This window comes from Calonectris borealis, chromosome 1 (assembly GCF_964195595.1).
Source record: "Calonectris borealis chromosome 1, bCalBor7.hap1.2, whole genome shotgun sequence".
In the NCBI taxonomy this organism is placed as follows: Eukaryota; Metazoa; Chordata; class Aves; order Procellariiformes; family Procellariidae; genus Calonectris; species Calonectris borealis.
The window spans coordinates 176,193,596-176,213,110 of record NC_134312.1 but is presented as its reverse complement, the minus strand read 5'-3'; the positions used below and the strand labels follow the sequence as shown (position 1 = coordinate 176,213,110).

The 19,515-nt window shown below is 36.2% G+C and overlaps 1 protein-coding gene across 2 annotated transcripts in view; it reads right to left on the bottom strand.

The window, feature by feature from the left end:
• DACH1 (dachshund family transcription factor 1) overlaps positions 1-19,515 on the bottom strand; it is a 367,634-nt gene that overhangs the window by 28,182 nt on the left and 319,937 nt on the right. Inside the window, exons 8-11 of one of the 2 annotated variants that reach the window (XM_075139136.1) lie at positions 11,019-11,166; positions 6,573-6,716; positions 6,037-6,105; positions 1,982-2,047 (exon numbers count right to left, since the gene is read on the bottom strand). In XM_075139136.1, the coding sequence (XP_074995237.1) occupies positions 2,025-2,047; positions 6,037-6,105; positions 6,573-6,716; positions 11,019-11,166 (384 nt within the window). In that variant the 3' untranslated portion in view covers positions 1,982-2,024. Of the gene's footprint in view, positions 1-1,981; positions 2,048-6,036; positions 6,106-6,572; positions 6,717-11,018; positions 11,167-19,515 lie in introns of those variants that run through there. The other variant, XM_075139134.1, reaches the window with a different exon arrangement.

Below are 19,515 nucleotides of genomic sequence, written 5' to 3'. Positions count from 1 at the left end.
CTAATGATGAAACTATTATATATAAACCAGGTATTATATAAAGCATAAGAACACATTGAGCACTGAAGATAAAGAAAATATTGGATAGATATCCATTTATTCAACTACATCCTTGTCCCCCTGCACTGAATGAAACAGGGTACTGTGAAAAATACAGTATCTAATCATATAATTAAAGATTATATCATGATGCATACACAAAGACAGTTGAACAAAGGTGCGGAAGACAACCTTAATTCTACCATTTCCTAATTTTGGAATGCTTGACTTTACAGCCTTGATAATGGCCTTTTCCAATAAAGTTTTTGATCTCATAAGAAATATCATCACACATTTCCACATGCTTTTGTCCAAGATTTACACATCAGAAATGGAACCGTGCGCACAAGCTTCACAGAACTACCGAAAGTTCCTTTTCAATGTGGAAGTCCTTCAGATAGCTATCTTTCAAACACAAATATAGCAAGGAAGAATCAAGAACTGTCATTTGCTGAGATTATTACACTGATTTTGCATGTTGAAAAATAGATTAAACAAGTTTCAAACCAGCGCAGAGAACAACTTATGTCAGGTTTTCAGGCAAATGACTGAAGCTGTATCTAATAAATCTTTATTAATGTGGAGGGCAGCTGCAGGGCAGCTTTCCCCTAGTACTTAGGCAGCAAAATGCACACTCTAGGTTCTTGGTACGGGCATAGTTAAATCATAATTTCTTTCTCACTCTTCCTCCGCAGCCTTCAAAGGCCTTACAAATAACTTCATACAGGACTACACAGTCAGCGTGCTGAGTTGCAGTTGCTTTCTTTCTCTACTCCTGGATCTGCTCTACATCTCCATTTCCTGCCCCATCCCTTCTGGGAGCGAAAAAGACAGATGGCCCTGGAAGCTTTTATGCGCATGGTGGCTCTTTTTCTTAGATCAGGAAAGCACAGTCTGAAGCCAGTTAGCATTACACTTAACTGCGCTCTTAATATGAGCCTACAGAAGAGGTGGAGAACTAGAAAAAGGTGAGAAGAAACAGCTGGTGGGAAAGGGCTTAGAAAGCATAAGTTCATTTTGCTAAGGGCCAGGGAGAGTAAGATAACAGACTCATTTGGAGAAAGGCTGATAATGTGCTAGAAGGGAAAAAAAATACTTGTAGCAGAATAAGGAATTGAGGTAATTCCTCAATTTTTGATTGAGGAAATTTTGATTGACGGACAAAAGGAACAGAATTTGCTAGAGGAGAATGTGTAACTCAAGCAAAATTGACTGAAAGAGTGGAGTACGACAAGAAAACTTTGAGGACAGACAAAGTGCAAAGGGTCTCTTGGAACACAAACAGACATTTGGGGAAAAAAAAAAAAAAGATAGGCCTGAGAATTCATGGCAACTGAACAGTGTGAGAAGACTGTTAGCAGAAAATGATGGAGCTGGTTTCAGATGCAGCTGGAATGATGGCATGTAGAAGTTGGAAATTAATTGGAAGAAAGCAGAAAAGGTACAGGCTAAGGCAATTGCTAGAAAATAGGAAAGAAATGAAGAAGACAAACAAAATAGCAGCCTGAGAGAGAGAAAATTTGGTTAAGGTTCCTGGTCTTATCAGGATAGCTTTGGAAGAAAAGCACAAAACAATTTGGGAGTGACAGGGACACCATATGAAAAGAATGGTCAATGGGGAAGACAGTGCAGAAGTAGAACATTTTTAGAGGAGTTTAGATAATGCGTAAAGGGAGCGGTGTTTAAATGGAATGAAGATGAATGTACAGGACTTGGGAGGGAAACTACTGGGAGACAGAAAGTTGGGAATGTGGGATTTATAGAGGAAAAGAAAAATTAATAATGTAGGCAGATAAATACATGGTAAGTAACCAGATGGGGAAGAAAAAGTCAATGGCAATATGAAAGTAAGAGCGGCAGTAAGTGTCATTGTTCTAGCGCTTAGTAAGAGGTCTGGTAACAAAACAGTATATAAAAGTCAAACATTATCTTTGTATGGTACCTTTTGTGTGGGATGAGGGGGTCTTGGGAAACCGGATTGGGAGCTAGGCATAGGCATCTAGTGAACCTACAATATGTATGGAGAAGAGGATAATCTGCTTTATTATTCTTTTAAACAGAAGCAAAAAAGAAAACATTTAAAACCAGTGTCTACACCAGCTCCTAATAACTTAATATCTGTTAAAAATGAGACCCAATAATTGGGTTAGTTATTATGATTATTTGTTAGCATTTTATGGATATTCCAGCAAACTGTTATCTATCCAGTATTTTAAAAAAACCAAACCCAACCCTAAAATATCCTGCATGGTTTCTTTTTAGTCTCATATTCAAATTTCTTTTTATTATCTCTCCCATTTTACAAAAGACTTTACATGAACTAAAAGTGAATCTGAATGACTGTTACATGATGAAAAATAGAACAGAACATACCCCCCTCATTGACAAATGCAATTATCTTTTATGCTTAAATTAGTCCTATCCCTTACTCACAAAAGTGATAGTTAAAAATATCAAATATAACTTCAAGTTGACAAGTATCCTTTTATTTACAATAAGTAGTAGATAAAATCTTTATTTTTAATTATGATTTCCTTGTGTAATATTTTCTTAAATGCTGAAATTACACTTGGTATTTCAATTATTTTACTTCCCCACAGAACGCTGCAGCTTTCCTACTTTTGTTTGCTTAGTTATAGAACTGCATAGCATGCTTAATACAGTAAGTTGAAAAAAAATTAATGATTGTGGATAAAGAGACTATTACCCCAGACATGCTTTGATACCAAGATACAGATATATTTTTGAGAGGAGTAAGAAAGGCGTAAATATTTCCCTAGTAAGTATTTTTTCCCAGAATCTGAAACATGAAAAACGTAGTGTTATATACTTTATTATGGAATATATTGTATATTCTACATAATAATTCTTCTACAGTGCATACTAGAGTGCATAAACAAAATATCATTTACAGATAAAATGTAAGGACATTATTGAAATTTTGCAAAATTGGAAAGACATGGTCTTTGTTGCCCCAATGAAAATTCAAAACAGTGTTGGAAAAATCCCAGTTTCACCCATTGGAAAGCTTTTGTAGAATTTTGCAGCTAAATTCTCCAAGGAGCCCATCTGTACTGAGCATGCTGTATCCCGGTGCTGCAGGAATGAAGCAGTTCTTTCCCTGCAACTCTCTCTCCTCGCTCCTGCAAACAATTGCCGTGCTAAATATTGAGATAAGAACAGAGAAATTGTCTTTGCTTTTCTCTCAGTGCTTCTCTCCCTGATATCCAGACAGATGCAGAAGCAGAAACAGAATGTGTACTGAAAACATTAGGGAACATGAGCTTGATGGGGAGGCGAGAGGAAGCAGAGAATCCAGGCGGAGATGTGGTACCAAACAGGAAAGGCTGGTATCGGGGAATGTCAATGCAGCATGGGCTCTCGAAATGGCTGGACAAGAGGAGGAGGCAACAGGAAGGGTCAGACAGAGACAGGGGCTGGGGGTCACTGAGAAGAGAAAGAGCTTGTAATTAAAGAAATAATCAGGGTGGCATGAAACTGAGTTCAGAAGAGAATGCTGGAAGAATGTGAAGTTAGGAAAAAAAACCCACGATGTAATGTAGAGCCAGGAAAGTGAGATTAGCCAGTGACAACAGCTGGAATTAGAGTGAGGAGGAAGAAACTAGGAGGAACTGGGACACAGCGATACAGGAGTAACAGGGATACGTGCTAAGGGGGACACAGAGAAAAGGGAGTTTATGGCGAAAGGGAATCCTCCTTCCAATATCGGAAGTGAACACAGAGAGTCCTGACACGTAGCATTACTTGTCTGCCATTAACTATTTCTTGAACTATTTCTGAAAACTGTCAGCCTATAATAGCTGATCCACAGTGACAATAAGCTCCTACAGTTACATTTGTGTTGTAGGGTTACATATTGTGGTAGATCTAAACATTGCGAACTGTTGTATGACAATTAAGCTGAATATATTAAATGATAAGAAATTGCAACTCTATTTCTTGCTTCTTTTTTCCTTTTCCTTAAAAAAACCTTTTTTAATTATATGTTAAGACTGCAAAGTAGAGACAGGAAATGTCAGAATTAAGGTTGCCTTTGTAATGTGATCCAATATCACGATCAGCATATATTATGGTCCAGTCTTTAATTAAATAATCATCTGTGGGTTGTTTTTTTTTTCCTTGCACCACCTTGGACAGATGAATCAAGGAAAGGTCATCATTACTGAGAATGTTGCTTGTAAGTCATTGATTTCATTTGTTGCAGGAATGCAAATATGTGAAATGAGCATAAGTAGGCAGAGGATAGCTGGAAAAGAATGGATAATCACGGTTAAAAAGCTGAAGGGTTGTTCCTGTCTAGTTTGGGATAAGTCCTTTAGAATACATACTTCCAAAATACTCAGTAATTATGTGTTGCTCATTTTATAAATATCCAGCTTGGTATCTCAGCCCATAAATGAAACCGAATTCAACAGGAACAGTGATTTTAAATACACTGAATACATTTGCCAAAAATGCAAAGTATCCTGGAAAAATAGGTCCTAGCTACTTGAAAGTTAAGCAATTTGTCACCTTAATCTTTCTGTGACTCTATTTCCCAGCTTTCAAATGGGAATACTCCAAACTTCACTTCCTTGTGGGAATGCTTTGAAGATAAAGTAATTAATGTTTGCAAAGAGCTCAGATACTGCAATGACTAGTGTAACAGAATGGCCTCCCAAGAAATTAGAAGTCTGTCTTTGCACCAAACAAAATAACAAAATGACTGTACTATAACAAAATGACATAATGACTGGATTCTCACTAAATGAATTATATCAAATGGTGCTTTGAATAAGGCATACCCTTTATGGGGAAGAAAGTAGGATCCTAGAATAACAAAACTCATAACATGTACCCACTTCCCAGGCAACGTTTAATCTGGCATACTCCAACTTCTGAGTTATTGACTTTGCAGACATAACTTGCTTTAAATCTAAATGTTTTTGTTTATATACATGTGTTTGTCCTACATAAGAACTTATTGCCTCTTTTGTATTTGTTAATATGCTCAATGCATTAAAAGCTTGTTGACTTTTTATTCTGTTGTTACAGCCTCCTTGTGGCACACCAGTAACAACTCTTCAGGAGTTAGAAAAAGTGATTAAATAACACACAGAAGATGTCAAATGATACTGTTAAGATGATTGACTTCGAAATGCAAAATAAAGGCAATTGAGAGTGATTACTGGAGCTAATCATTTTAGGCTTGCCTCTGAAAAATGCACCTTCATTTACAATTGAAAACAAATGCTGTTTTTACTGTTTAGTATTCATGTCGGTAGATTTAGCCTGTTGACTAGAGAAGACATTATAACAGATATACTATCTTAAAAATTTGCTCTTTACTAATATCGTGGCGTTTGCTGTATATATATATACACACACATTTAGATTCACAGGGGAAGTAATATGGCTCTCTCTAGTATTTCATGTACAAATTTACTCAGCAGATTTGTTTTATTAAAATGTAAATAATGGGATATGGTAAATGAAAAAACCAGGAAGGGAATAAACAGATTATTTATTGTTAATGCTCAAAGTAGCTTATTGAAACATACCTTTTAGTAACTCCCACTGGATATTAGCTATGAAATTCTCATCATGCCTTGAATGTCACCCATTAGGTTTAGCCATTTGTATAGTTAAAAGGCTCAAAATGTTTCGAATATACCTTTAAAAACATTGTTATCTCAAATCTAACTATACATATTCACAAAAACTGCATTCAGCGTGACTGAGATTCAACCCAATATTGCTTCAAATTAATTATTCTTCTTTAATTGCTCTGTATAAACAGAAATGACCTATTAATTTAAAGAAAATCTATCAGCACAGAATATATTCTCTCTTATAAACAAGCAAGATGAACTTGACCTTGTTTGAACTTGTTTTGATGTGGCCCAGATGGTAGGCTACATGCTTGAATAGCAGTCTAAAGCTGAGGAAAAACTCATATAGCAAGATCTAGATTTATAGCCTTTTGCAAATTCCTACCTTGTATTGTCCTTTCAGCATCTGTTCTGCCCCCGCTGCGGTCAGCTTCTATCTCTGGGGTCAGAGAGTCTAGAAACATAGAAAGGTAAGACTGACACATATTTCATTTGATTCTTATAGCCCTTTTTACAACCTGTTACTCCAATGCTGAATTACAATACAATCAACCTTTGTCAGTTTTTTTAATGTTGAACAATGACTGGAGGCCAGGACAATTTTTTGTTAGACTAGGAAGATTAATGAGCAATAGATTTTTCAAGCATAAGGCGGGGGGAGAAAAAGAAGAAGAAAAAAAATTGACTTCTCAAGCTAATAATATAAAATTGTCCTAGTTTGGACATTCTCTCCAGTGAGTTTATTTGCACATACTATATAAAGTAACAAACAATAAAGAGAGCGGCATCACTTGAATGAAGGAAAGAAAAGAGATTTTCTTTTTTTTCCCTCCCATCATGTTACAAATTTTCAATATAACAAGGTTCTTTCGGCACTTAAATTGAAAGTTAATGACACAGAGGCAAAAATTGGTTTCTTACCATTTAGGACCCTGAGACTATCTGTTGAAGCTGCCTGTTTCAGTGTCTGTTCTGCTTGCTCCCGCCGTTTAGTCTCAAATTCAAGCGCTTCCTGCAATTTCCTCTTTGCCTTCTTTTCCTTCTTTAGCCTTTTCTGAATTATTGCTAGGAAAAAAGAAAACCAGTGTACTCAAATTCGGATCTGAAACTTGGCTACATGATTACCTACTAAGAGTCCTGAGAAACACTACAACTGCAACAGTTCATATAAATTGATTAATTATACAATACCAATTTAAATTACTTGAAATTTGCTGGAATCACACTAAGATATTTTAAGAGCTACTGTTCCACACCTTAGTAATGAAAACTGTAGGTGATATTTAGCTATAGCATATATTTTTTTTTTATAAACAGATGAGAATCTGTGAATGTCCAAATCAGAAAACCTTGGAACCGGCAATGAAATGTACTTTTTGCATCATCTGACGTACACATGCCTCTGTCTCTGGAGGTGAGGGTTTTTTTCAGGATTAAGTCCACCATTTTGTTATTGCCCATAGCGCACACTTAGCATAGACATAGTGATGAAGTTCTCGCCTGCCTGCCTGCAGCTTCTCTCCCACAAGAGGGACCTCCGGCTGCTTGGGTGCCTGGCTGCAGGAGAAGCTCAGCCCCCACCCTGCTGTGGTCCTCATTCCTTCGGGAAAGGCCCTGAGCTTTCGAACTCCCCTCCAAGCTGCTGCTTCCTGCAAGCCATCCGACCTCGTGGTGCCGGGTCTCTTCCCCATATTTATTTCTTATCCACATTTCCCTTTGTCTTTCCCTTTTCTCTTTCTCGCTCTCTGTCAGCTCCTGTCCCATCAGCCAACTAACCTTGAAGAACTCACAGCAAATCCTTTACGGTGCTGGATCCCCCAGCCATGTAAATATTACTTTGCTTTGTCAACTGTGAGGGAAAATATTAGGAAAGGAAGGAGTATTTTAAAATTAAGCATTAGAAGGCCCTAATTTAGAAAAATGTTTTCCTTGTATCTCTTAAGGAATCCTTAAGGAAAAGGATTGCAAGATCAGGATGAAACTTCATCACAATTTTCTTTTCTATGTTACCAGTGACTTACAACCACAAAAGTAAGACTTGCATGATTCATAGACTTGCAGGAACATATCACAGGTTACGTTCATGATGGAAAAGGATAATGTGAACCAATTTTTCTACTCAATAAAAGCCAAAGTGAGCCTCTAAAGAAATCATGTAAAGTCATAGAGTGTATCACTATCTCCCCCACCACACCCCAACCCTTCTTAGATAGCACATTTAGGGTTTTCAGGGATGTGCATGCAAGAAGCTTATTTCTCATAAAATCTTCCTGGACAACCCTTTCCTGAAGAGTCTGTTATTTTGACACTAACTAAAAAATTATCTACTAAACTAAAGAATTCTTTACACACACTAAAAGAATTATCCTTACCAAAACCAGATAGTAGGTGATGCCTAGTTTTGATGCCTAAGTTTGACTGCCAAGATCTATCTAGCCCTGTATCTCACTCCAAAGTAACCTCTGGTACATGCCTAGGGATGAATGCTGGAAAAGGTAAAAATATACTTCTACCAGTTCATACTCCCCATTTCCAGCAGTCTGTGATGGTGGTATCTTTCACAAAATGCAAATAATGAAACTTTTAAAGAGAACCATCTTTGTTATTACTATTTAATTTATATGCTAAGAATAACTACTTTTTGGGTGATCTTGGATGTTTTGGGTTGCTATACAGAACTGTTCAGACACAAAATGAACATAAGCACATACCCTGTAGTCAGAATAGCTACATAATTTATATCCAAGACTTTGGAATTTTGGTTCTTTCTCATTTTGTATAGTACCAACTACTTTACAGGCTAATTAGCTTATACTATCAAAGAACATCTAGTATCTATACAAAGGCTAAACTAAATACATTTTGAATCATTGCACAGTTTAAATGTTTTCATTATAAGTACTTTGAAAGTGATTGCAATAAATGAGAAGGAAACATATGTTGCTTTCTGAATTAAAATGTCATCATGGCTGACACATTGTAGATGTGACTACAGCAGTCAGAGCCAGAATTAGCAAGCCCTTACTGTGTAGCTGCTCACAGAAGAGATATTATCCTACTTTCACCACTTGATGAGACACATCCTACAGCCTTAGGAATCACTAATTGGAATATTTACAAAGAAGGAAGGAAACAGTACAGTAAATAAGCAGCTCTGTAGAACATACAGTAGAAGCAGTGAATTTAATGTCCCCAAAAGTGGCAAAAATATTCAGATGAAGCCAGTAACGAAAAAGATATTTGACTTGTGTTAACATGATGAGCAGAAGATAGATGTTGCCTAATGCTAAAGATCCCATTCACCTAATGGGTTTTGACCTGTATGTGACACAGTGCCTCGTGTTTCAATGCTGTAGCTTTTAAGTGTATTTCATTTTTTTCATATGGTATCTCTTAACAGGGATACGGTACGCTTCTCCCATCTTGCTCATGCTTCCATTAATGTGAAACTTTCTTTAAGGTATGACACTTGCTACCTGGAAAACTAATAGTAGGTAAAGCCTCCTACGTATTTTTCTACCTGTAATTGAAGAATAAATTCTCACAATAATTACAATCTAGCCTTATTTTTTTTCTTTCGCTTGGATCTGTTCATTTTAAAGAATAGTCCATTACTTTTCTTTCTTTTGTACAGAAGTATCCACTAGCAGAGATAGTCATCCTCATTATATTTGCTTTCCTGCATACCACCATTAAGTGTTCAAATCCATCCCTCTTTGGTCTCACTCTTTTACCAGTGCAATATCATCATTAGAGGGATACAGATAAAAAAGCAGGTAATGCATCATGCTGAAAATAACATTGTCAATTATTTCAGTACCCTGAACAAAATAAGGGACTATCCCATGCTCTTTCCTGACATACAACCTTGAATGAAATTCATTTTGCTTAATTTTAACTGCTCAAAACGTATGTGTCTAGTCCAGCCTAGCCAACTATATTCCCTCTGGACTTAAAGGGAAGAAAAAGAAGTGTTCACAGTGTAATTGACCCCACCTACCTGTCTGAGAACAGGATATAAGAATCTCTTTCTTTATTGACCAGAAAAGGAACTTACATTAACTTAAATGAGGTGCTTAACTTTTAGATGGCAAAACTCAAGTAAGGTCAGATGGGTCCCCCCCATTGCATTCTACTGTGCATGTGATTGCCTAACTCTAAGAAGGAATATTTATTTGAGCAGTTGTAAGACATAGAGGTAGAAGTATGTGTAGAATAACGAAGCTCTTTTACAAAACTATTTTAAATGTGTAAGTAGTGCAATTGTACTGAGCAAAATAGGCCAGTTGTGGACAAAGGGATGACTCATTGCACAGCTGTGATAATTGTTAATAATAATTGTCTTTAAAAATGTATTCTCAAAAGTGAAAAAAGGAAAATGAATGATGTGACAGTCCTACTCTTTAATGGGTCAAGCCATGAAACAGGATTACATTGTGTACTTACTGCTAACATGTCAGTTAAGGTATAATGATACTAGTTGTGAATCCAAGTGTTCTCAGGATTCCCTATTTAGCTGGTTCCCAGAAAATTAAACTGGACAAGAAGAGAGTTATAACTCTAGCCCTGCAAAAATACACATCTGACTTGTCATGGTCTGTGTTAAACAGCAAGTGAGTCCCAGAGGTTAACCACACCTTGCAAAGTAATTAGACACTATTAAAGGGCTCGACATACACATACAGAAAAATGGACCCATAAAGAAAGATGGGAACATGTTTGTAATGCAAGTAGTTAATGCAAATCACTGTAAACTGCCTTACCTTTACTATCAATGAAATTATTTAAAAATCTTTAACATGCATATGCTTTACAGTGGACTGATGTTAATGTTTGAAACGCTACTAATGCTACTGCCTTATCAGAAACCTTAACCGTTCCTTCTGCAAACATGTGTTTGATCTACTATGCATTATAAAGGGCTTATATATTACTATTATCTTTAAATTTATCACATACAGTTTGCCTAAATATGCAATATATGACCCTAGCACATAAGAACAGAGACGAGGGTTCCTAAAACCTTGCAGATTCTTAAATTTGATACAAATTGTCTTTGTATTAAGTAGCTGTCCTTTTTCATAATATCACAACCTGCCAAAGTCCATAACAGCACTTATGGCATTTATAACTGTGTTGTGTATTACTGATGTAATAAGTAATATTCAAGAAAAACGTTGAGAAAAAAAAAGGTCCTTGTTCTAAATCTCATGAAGATCCTATGCAGAATCAGGCAGGTTGTAAAACTTCCTGCATTGCAGTGAGCCTGGACATAATATGAGGTAAGGGGGAAAAGTTTTTATCAAACAGAGGTTTTTTCCTAAGGAAATAAATTACAAGGTGTTTATGTCTGCTTAATTAAGATACCTCTGTTCTTCTGCTCCACAGCCAACTGTTTTTCAAGTGTTTCCCTCAGTTCTCGTTCCCTGAAGAGTTCCATCTTCAGCTCTGTCTTTTCCAGTTGGACCTGTTTCTCTTGAGCTCTGGCATTGTCTATAGCAACCTTTAGTAGACCCTGTTCAAAGATAAAGTTGGACAATGTTTGAAGAATGTTAGAACAGCTGACATAAAAAATAACTTCTGTTATTTTTCCTTGATTAGTCATGTGAGATTTTACAAATGAAATAATCCTGTTACTGAGTCCCCCCAATTATCAACAGCAAATTTTTACTGGAGTTAATTTTAAAAGGTGGGCAAAAGTCTGTAAAAAGCCGGGAGTCAAGTTTTCCCAGAAAACGCAAACTCACCTTTAACTGTGCATATAACTAATGTGAAAAAGTTATAGGGGTAGGTTTATTCTTTGTAAGAGATAAAAGAGACAAGCCTACATCAGGCATTTGCCTGTGACCAAAACAAAAAGCTGTCCCATTGAAAAAGAATTGGCAGTCTCACAATCACATCATCCAGGGAATGGCAAATTCAATCTCTAGCACAACTCAAGCCAATGGAAATTACCAAAGGGAGGAAGGCTCTTTTGAAGGCTTGCTGTTTTGCTCCCTATTGTTGGTAATTATTATAATTTTCAAATATTTTCATATTTCATACAGTTTCCAAGGAAGATAGGGTTATTGGGATGATAAGCAGAGGACAATCACAAAGCAGGAATATATCTCTGTTTTAAAATATCCGTTCCCTGACCTTGTATAATTGTTATCTCACAGCAGAGAAAAAAATGCAATCATCTCTCAATTTCTTGACCTGGATGGTTGAAAAAAACTCTACCTTTTTTTGTTGTTATTGTATCAGGAAATAATGATTCAGCCTATTCTAAACTTCTCTTGAGAATTTCAACTTCACAATTCCTTCTTTTTTTGCAAGGAAACAGGAAGATCCCGGCACAGCTAATAACTAGAGAGTTAGGACACTGAGATAGGGTATGAAAAACAGCAGGAGAAATAGAATTGAAATAAATGAACATGGAAAGAGGAAAGATTTCCTTTTCCATTTTCCGGAAGCCTGGCCATCAGGCTCTTAGGCCTACACCTGAATCTCTCCTCTTGAAGCTATCATAATAGAGTAGATAATTAAGCATGGATATGCATATGAACCTCCATGGATACAAACATAACTCTTCTGTATCCTAGGCAAGTCTCCTGACAACTTAACTGTAGAGATAATTTGACCCAATAGAGATTTAATTACTGATATAAAGCAAAACAATCCCAACAAGAGAGACTGAAGAGTACTCCCCAACAGCTCTGCTAGGGAAGCATTCAGCTAACAGATAAAAGGTTCATGCTCAAGACCCGGTTTCAGAACAACCACACTACAGACATGAAATTATGTCCCCCAACTCCCAAGTAAGCTTCCTCACCCCTCAGGTGAGGAATTCTGGGTTGCATGTTTTTTCACTAAAATTGTTTGAAATATCTCCAAAAAAGGAATGGAAAAAGAAGCCAGCATGATGATACTTGAGAAATGGAAAAAGTATTTTTCATGAGTGTTAGTCTGCCCCCATTTATCTCACGTTTATCCCACTAGTCTTCCCTGCTTTGAAATTTCTGTCCTTCTAACTCCTCTTTTAAGTCTGTTTTCAGAGCCTGTTATTTTCAGTACTCCTCATCCTCATTCTTAACTAAATTGTTGCCTCAAGTGTTGTCTCGTTCAGAGCTTAATGCTTTGCAGCTCTATTACACTTCAATCTATTACAGTCCACAGGAGCTGAAGGAACTCAACACCTTCTGACTGTAAGGTCCAGATGGTCACCAAAATTATATACACTATATAAGTATAGAACCACATTTGAAAATGTCTAACAATGGTAACACAACAAATGTGCTTACAAGTATGTTTAAAGTTTTAGCAGCTTTCTTCAGAAGAACCAAATGCTACTCTAAAATAGCTAAAACACGAAGGTATTTTGTGTTGAATGTTAAACCTGGGTGACTACTAAAGAAAACCACATAAAGCTAAATATTAAGCTCTACAGACATATGCAAAATAAAATACAATTTGAAATATCTGTAATGCCTTTCCAATCTGTTTTTTAAAAAGTTAATATCCACCTGAATTCCGTTCCCTTCCCCCGCCATATTTTCCTACATTTACAACCATCATAAACTATGTCTTCTATATGGGATGCATCTGAAATAGTAAGAAATTGAAGTAGGAGTTGTTTATCAATACCTGCTTCTGGCTTACGCTTAAACTCTGGAATATTTTAATCCCCAATTCATCACTTACTGGAACATGTGATTCATCCAAATCACTAATAAACCAGACCGAGTGAAATTACCTGAAAAGTATTTGTTGATAAAAAGTAAGTTTAAAGCTGCAAACACCATCCTTCCAAATTCTTACAACTCATCTTGTTTAACAATAAAATCGAGCTGCTAAAGCAACTGCCATCTTTACTCAATTCAACTACATTCATGTACATGTTTCTTCTTCATCAGGAACAAACAATTAGTAACAAATGAAAGAGATCATTACATCAAGTGCCCTTTTAGATCACCCCAATTAAAACTTTAGTTTAGCTGTATTTTAATTCTAAGATACCAAATTCTAATTTTCTGCTCTGATTGCTCTTGTTGACTTATCTTTGAAAGATGTACTCTCAGTGCAAAGCCTAGAGATTATTTAGCAAGATGCCAATGTTGGCACCACTTAATGTGTTGATTGGTTGTATTATCAGTAGCAGTTTAAAATAAATTACTATTAAACTATTATTGTCCTTGGCTGACAAAACACAATATTTTGGTGTTCTTTAAATATGAAACAATCATTATGCATAAACATGGAGAATAATGCTAGAGCGTAACACTGATGTGTGTAATTTTATATTAAGAATTGCTGCAAAGTACGAAGCTGCTAAAAGCATATTACATTTTCTATTGAATTTCTACACCATACTTCCTCCCCCAACCTTTCCTTTTTTTATACTTGCTAACGTAGCTAATGGTAATACATTACCTATTGCTGCTGATTATGTCTGAAAAATATTAGCTTTTTGGAGCCAAGACCCACTAGGGACTACTTATAAGCTACACAAAATTAAGTTTCATTTTTAGAAGTTAAATCAGTGCACATCAGTAGGCGTCCAATGTGAAAAAAAATCTGCACTAGAGCCAAACTGATGCATATGCAAAAGTGCTGTTGCTGCCAATGACAGCTCTAATGCAAAAATACTGGAAACATTCAATATCTCCCTGTATCCAATGCAGAAGGGGGTGAGAAAAACAACTGAAAAGTACAGCATCTAAAAATCATCAGTGCCCCTTGGAACAGGAATAGCAATTTCAGAGTTGCATGAAATTCTATTAATTCTCCCAGAGGATCAGCTGTAAAAGATTATACAAAATACAGTATGTCCAACTTGTATTTGCTATGGCTAATCCTCTAACCTGATATTAAATCAATATGCTGCCAATGACAATGGGAAATGCAGTGCAACACAGGACATTAACAAAAAGAAAATATTTCCCTTTAGGGAAGGTCAGATGTTACGGAGGCTGGATAATGATAATTGTAGTGAACATGCTCAGGTTCCAGATTTGTTTTTAATACAGTATGGCTCTATCTGGAGCCAGGCTTTAAACACGGCCTGCCATTCTTCCCCTCTGTGTCACTGTTAATAAATTTTTTTTATTTCAACGTAATGTCAAAAATGGACATTTTTCCCCTGGAGATTTATAGATCATTCTGATTTGGTTTTTTTTTTTACTTTAATGCACTTGTTTTAGTATTTTCCACTGATAAATTCTTCAGAAATGTCCCAAATAAAAAGTTAAGTTGATATATGGTTGATGTTTCTTCCCATTCTCTGATGTATATCCGAAAACACCATTATGTTAGGGCAGGCTACTGACCCTATAGAAACTAAACAAATATCAAACCTCAATTTACCTTAAAGACAGTATTACCCATCTTTATTTTTAAAAAATGCAAATAATGTGTCACCTATTTTGAAAGGTGTGTGGGGGGGAAGGTATATAGAAGCTCTTTCTGTTTCCAGCTACATCTACAGTGTGTTCCACTTAATGTAATTTAGTTAGCTACACAGTTATATGTGACATCAAAATGGCCTTATTAGTTAGTCTGATGGTCTATCTAGAAGATCATATCCTGTTTCCAATAATCGCCCACAGTGAGTGAAGAAGGAAAACTAGAAGAACAAGGCATACACACAGTGAAGCTTTCCTAATCAAACATCCTAGCTTCCAGAGATTTGTAGCTCAGGGGCTTCCTTTTGCAATATTAGCTATTCATGGTGAAAACACTTTCTAGTAACATTGCTTCTCTTTCAGCCAGGAAATTATACATAATTTTTATGCTCTCATCATTAAAACTATCTAGTGAAAGGCTTGCAAAAAAAATCAATATATACATTTTTAGTTAACTTCACTTCACAGGTTAATTTTTGAATATTTGCTATTTGTAACTGACTACTGACTTAGTAACATAAGCAAGGTAAGATAACACAGCCTGACTATCTCTACAGATGACTCCAGAAAGACATTTTTGTAATATCTCAGATTGAATATCTCTGTCACAGGTAAAGGCATATTGCACAAGTATAAATGACATTTTTCCATTAATACTTTCTGTGAAAAATAAAATCATCCTCTTGAATTTTAGCAGAAGATAAATAAAATAACATGAAGTAAAACTGTGATTTTTACTTTAGCCAGTGTTTGCAATATTTTTCTCGTGTGTATTTAGTCGTAGATGGTAACAGTGCAGGAGACTCACAGCAATAAAGCCAGTAGTTTGCTTTGTTTTCATAGGGGAATTTAGTTTGTAATCATGCATTTCTTTTATTAATATCAATGGGATACTTGCAACTTATTTTACATATCTCTCTAAAAATACTTAGCAGCAAGACTGTGTCAATACAATACAATCATGATAGAAAAATATAGCTATCAGGCTGCAACTAATTTATCCCTTAGATATTAATGGAAATTCAGCTCAGGGACAGTAAAGATTCAGACTCTAAAAGCTTAAAAGAACATTACTATTACCCAAGAATACTGCAGCATCATGAAAGGCTGTGGCTGTAACACGCTTTGGCATAATCGGGCCATGACTCAAAAAGGTGAACTTATGCGAGGGGTACGGAAACACCTTTAGCCTTCTCACTAGCACCCACACAGCATTTTGCTGTGACCCACCTTCCATCACCCTTCATCCTCCCTGCAGCTGCACACAGACTTCCAGCATTTAATCTGGAAGAAATCAACAAATATACATTGGGAAGGAACAGACATATCACTTAATTTAAGCTCTCTGGGGAAATTTATTTTCTCTTCTTTTTAGATGTGCAGATATACATCTGAATAAGAAAATATGTCCCCAATCTCATTTCTTTATTTTATGTGTGTATTTGTTTAATTATATTTTGTTACAGTTTATTATTTGCATTTCAGCAGTCCCCAGCAAGAAATAAACTCTGGTTGTTCTGGGTACTGTATATTGTTATTATCTCCTCTTTAAATGTACAGATAATTAAACATTGTATTTTTGTTTCAAGAAATATTTATGGAGAAGTAAGAAAAACATATATATGATATACAAAAGGAAATAAACCTAACTAGCAGCCCCTGGTGACAGCAACAGCAAATAGGCTTGTCTAACATTTGTCTAAAATTACAAATTAGTGATTAGGGGCTATCCATTTAACTTTAGTATGGATGGAAGACACAGACTCACTTGTGTCTAGTGGCCAATTTTAAAGGATGACTCAGACTTCTGAAATGGAATTAAGTAGAGTTACCCACAAGTTCAATCACCTAAGCTCTTCAGCACCTGCAAGACTTTTGTTTTCAAGTATCAGAAGTGTATAGAAATTTTTGCTCACATACCCAAAAGCACTGTCCCATGGCAACGTTTAGGATCCTCCTCACCCTGACAAAGGTCAAAATTAGAGCTCCTAGTGTCCATACAGTACCCTAATCCTGTTCTATTTTAAACTAGGACAGACTCTACCACTTCCTCTGGAGGCACCTGAGGTCTATACTACGCAGATCCTTCGGATCCTGCACTTCATACAACTGAATATACACAACAGAATCACAGATCAGATATCTGCCATCACGTCCATGCACATTGGTGTAGCCAGAGGCTGCTTGCCTATGTATTCACGTGAACATCATATCCCTAAAACATATGCAACCTCCATCACCGCACGTGGCAGGTCATGCATGCACCCCAGTCCCATGACCTGACGAAGATGTACACTTGCATTCACAAGCAGACATATATCCTTTCTGTGAAAGGACACAATCGTATTTTTGTCATGCATGACCCTGGGAAAAAAAAGAACAGCGTTTACCAAAACTACTCATCTAGCTAGATTTCTGCTATTTTCTGTTCCAAAAGCAGCTTAGTACTGGAGGCAGGGAACGGACTGTAGGCCAGATAATCTTTTCTAGAAAGTTAGTTCTCCTCCATTGCTGGTAACCTCTATCCTTAATGCTAGCGTAGCTGGAACAAGAAGATGGTGAGGGATCTTACTGCTCCACCTCCCTTTTGAATCCACATCTCTGTATGGAAAGGGATGCAAAATTCCTCTGGACCAAAGGAGAGCAAAGAGCAATTTACCCAGTGACAAGAGTCCTTCTAACCCACGTACTAAATGCATCATGGGTTTCAGGTAGTGCTAATGCATTTCCTAACAAAGTCACAAATGATATTGCAGGCAGGAACCATAGTACAGAATTTCCTCTTTCCACAAATCCCATTAATGAGCTCAAACTTGTAGTCAAATAACTAAAACTCAGTTCTGAAAGTGTCAGTATCACAGTATCTAACTCATTTGTGGGCCTGGGGTAGCCCTCTCTCATTGCAATAATCACTAAATATGGAAACTATTTTAAATGGCATTGATTAGAAAAACTGCTACTATTGTGTATAAGCTATTGTGATAGATTCCACTGTTTTAAAGAGAATACTTAACGTTTTCTATACAGATGGGAAAATCAAACTAGGTTTTTGCTTTTTTTTTTTTAATGAAGTGGTTTTCTGATGTCATCCTGATAGAGATTAAATCTATGGAGGGAAAAAATGCCTTGATGGTACACGAAAGGATTCCCAGAGATATGTGGAAACCATATAATGCGACGTGGGGACACACTAAAAAAATCCAAAAGGACTTATGTCCCACCTGTTTACCCTGATAGGTGATTTGTCGTGATGTGGAACCTCAAGTTAAGGAACAGTACGTACAAAAGCACAATGAGAAGGCATAAAGAAGTCTCTGGCTTCTTTATGATGTTGCCTTTTATTTTAGCTCTTCACTCCAGATATGATTAGGTGGTTGTTTTTTTTTTTTTAAAAAAAAAAGCAATGATTGAATTTCACATTCACATTTTCTGTAAAACAAAACTGAATGCATTCTTGGCAAATTAATCCTGGTCATTTATCCTGAAGTAGTGCAGCACTCTCATATTCAATCACAAGATTAGCTAACCTGTTGATGCTGAATGCTTTGCTCATTAGGTTGCTGTCTAGAGACATTGAGTGCACACATTTGTCAAAAAAATTACTAAGAACTTTCCTGTACATGCATGCACAGCTAAAACATTACATATTTTGCTAACTGTATTTCTTCCTTCAGAAAAAAATACATTCTTTACAGATTGCAGCAAATCTGTTAGAAGAATGCTAACTGTTGCAGAATTACCTTGGTTTATGATTTAAACATTTAAGATCCTAAGTCTCAGAACCACAAAAAACAATCACAAATATGTTCTTTTAGACCAGGCAGATATAGCAATACTTAATTCTTAAATAGCAGTATTTTTTCATTTTTAGATCTCAAAACATCACTAATGAATGGATCATATACTTTTCATAAAACAAGTCTGAAGTGCCATAAACTTTAATGAGACTGTTTAAGAAAGTAAAGTGAGCAGGATTTGGCCCTACTCTGTCATAGCCTTTGCTGAATAGAATACAATTGATTTTATGTATTTGCAGGAATGAGCAGGGAAAAATATTGTGACAAATACAGTAGAAGTTAGTAGCTGCACAGACGAGGCTTATCTGTAATGAGTACAATATGGCTGCATTATTTCCTGCACTATCATTTTGCTTCTGCATGCAACACAAAACCATATTGTTGCAAAAATTGCATCTGGGGAACACATGATCACTGTATTTGTGGACAAAAAAATTCCTCATTCTAATATGAAACACTAACATCTTGGCCCCAAGCTACACACTAGTGTGTACCTTAAATAATATTTGAATCAGGCTGTACTGTACACACAATAGACATCGTGACTACCGAATAGGAAATCTGCAGAAAATTTGGTAACACCCTTTGAAGTCTATTCTTTGAAGACAGCACTTTAAGTGAAATGAGCTTATTTATAAAAGAAGTGCTTTTTGTGAATGCTTTTATGGGAGACACATTTCAAAT